General features: G+C 35.7%; 1 protein-coding gene across 1 annotated transcript in view; it reads left to right on the forward strand.

Annotated features, from left to right (window-relative positions):
• Positions 1 to 1062, forward strand: part of LOC103610487 (serine/threonine-protein kinase 33-like) — a gene marked incomplete at its 3' end in the record, with an annotated part of 16181 nt that extends 15119 nt beyond the window's left edge. Inside the window, exon 4 of the mRNA XM_008594646.1 lies at positions 958 to 1062. Within this exon, the coding sequence (XP_008592868.1) occupies positions 958 to 1062 (105 nt within the window). The remainder of the gene's footprint in view (positions 1 to 957) is intronic.
• Between the last annotated feature and the right edge of the window lie 304 nt (positions 1063 to 1366).

Consider the following 1366-nt stretch of genomic DNA (forward strand, 5'->3'; position numbering starts at 1 on the left):
AATCCCTTTCCACTCCTTTAAGAACCATTCTGTATTCTACCATATGGTGGGCTTAGCAGGTGTAGGAGTAAGACCTTTGCTATCCCTTTCTGGGATATTTATGTGGAAATAAGACCTGTAAATGAGGACAATGCTTATCCTCAAATAATGGCCATTTAAGTATCAGCAGGGGTGACTATTTGGGGTGGTGGTGGTGATGAGGGTGGAGAAAATCCTTCTATAATTTCTTAAATGACATTGTAGACAATCAATTACTTATACCCTGAATGAAGGCCTTGGGTTCCCTAGAGTGTTCCTGCCTTTACCTTTTGTTGTCAGGCATAGCAAGAGTTAAATTTTAAGAGATAAAGTTGGGGTTAGGTAGGTCTGAAGGCAAGATCTGTCTCTTTCTGTTTCTGTCTGTCTGTCTCTATGTCTCTCTGTCTCACTCTCTCTCATTACTTCCAAGGAGGACCAGGAAGTATTGTAAGGCAGGCCTAAATATAGAATCTCATTGCCTGTTGTTTCTTTTGATACATATAAATCAAATCAAAACAAGACAACAACAAAACAAAAGGAAAAAATTTTGTTTTATCTTCTCCAATTGATGTCCCTGGAAGTAGATCTCATTTTTGTTACGCTAACAACAAGGGATCAACATGACTTTGGAGGAAATATCAAAAAGCATATTAAAAATCGGAATAATTTTGTGAGGGTATAGATACCATGTTGTAGCTAATTTATAGACACAGCCCAAGAAACAGATGTAGTTAAAGGCCAAATTATATACAACTTAAAATCTGACAAAGGAAAGAAGGGACATAATTTAATCTGATGAAGGGAATAAATTGCGTGATATTGTTTGAAAAAGAAACTTTTCCAAAAAATGTAGTAAATAATATAAAATTACAAACTTTTATATTGAGGAATGTAGGAGTACCATTCATATGTGAAATCTGTGTTTCTTCATTGATTAAGGCTGGAAGTTCTGCTGTGAAGTTACTGGAACGTGAGGTGAACATCCTAAAAAGTGTAAAACATGAGCACATCATACATCTAGAACAAGTATTTGAGACGCCTAAGGTAAAACTCCATCAGGTGCTGCATTTTGAAAGTTGTTATTATGAAATGAATATTACTCCATTCTGAAGTAATCCCTTTGGGGCACAGTTGCTCATGTCCTTGGCATGAGTCTGTCACTGGAGATTGATGAGAACATTCTGGAGGATTTTTATTACTCATTGTATAATGCAGTGTCTGATGATTAGATTGATGTTTTCAGTAATATGTCCTGGGTGGCATGTTGAAAACAAATGTTTAAAATTAAATCAACTTCAGATACAACTAAATAGTGATTAGATTTTCCTTAGAGGTGGATTTCCTTTTG

Source organism: Galeopterus variegatus, unplaced genomic scaffold, assembly GCF_000696425.1.
Source record: "Galeopterus variegatus unplaced genomic scaffold, G_variegatus-3.0.2 Scaffold11229, whole genome shotgun sequence".
Taxonomy (NCBI): domain Eukaryota; kingdom Metazoa; phylum Chordata; class Mammalia; order Dermoptera; family Cynocephalidae; genus Galeopterus; species Galeopterus variegatus.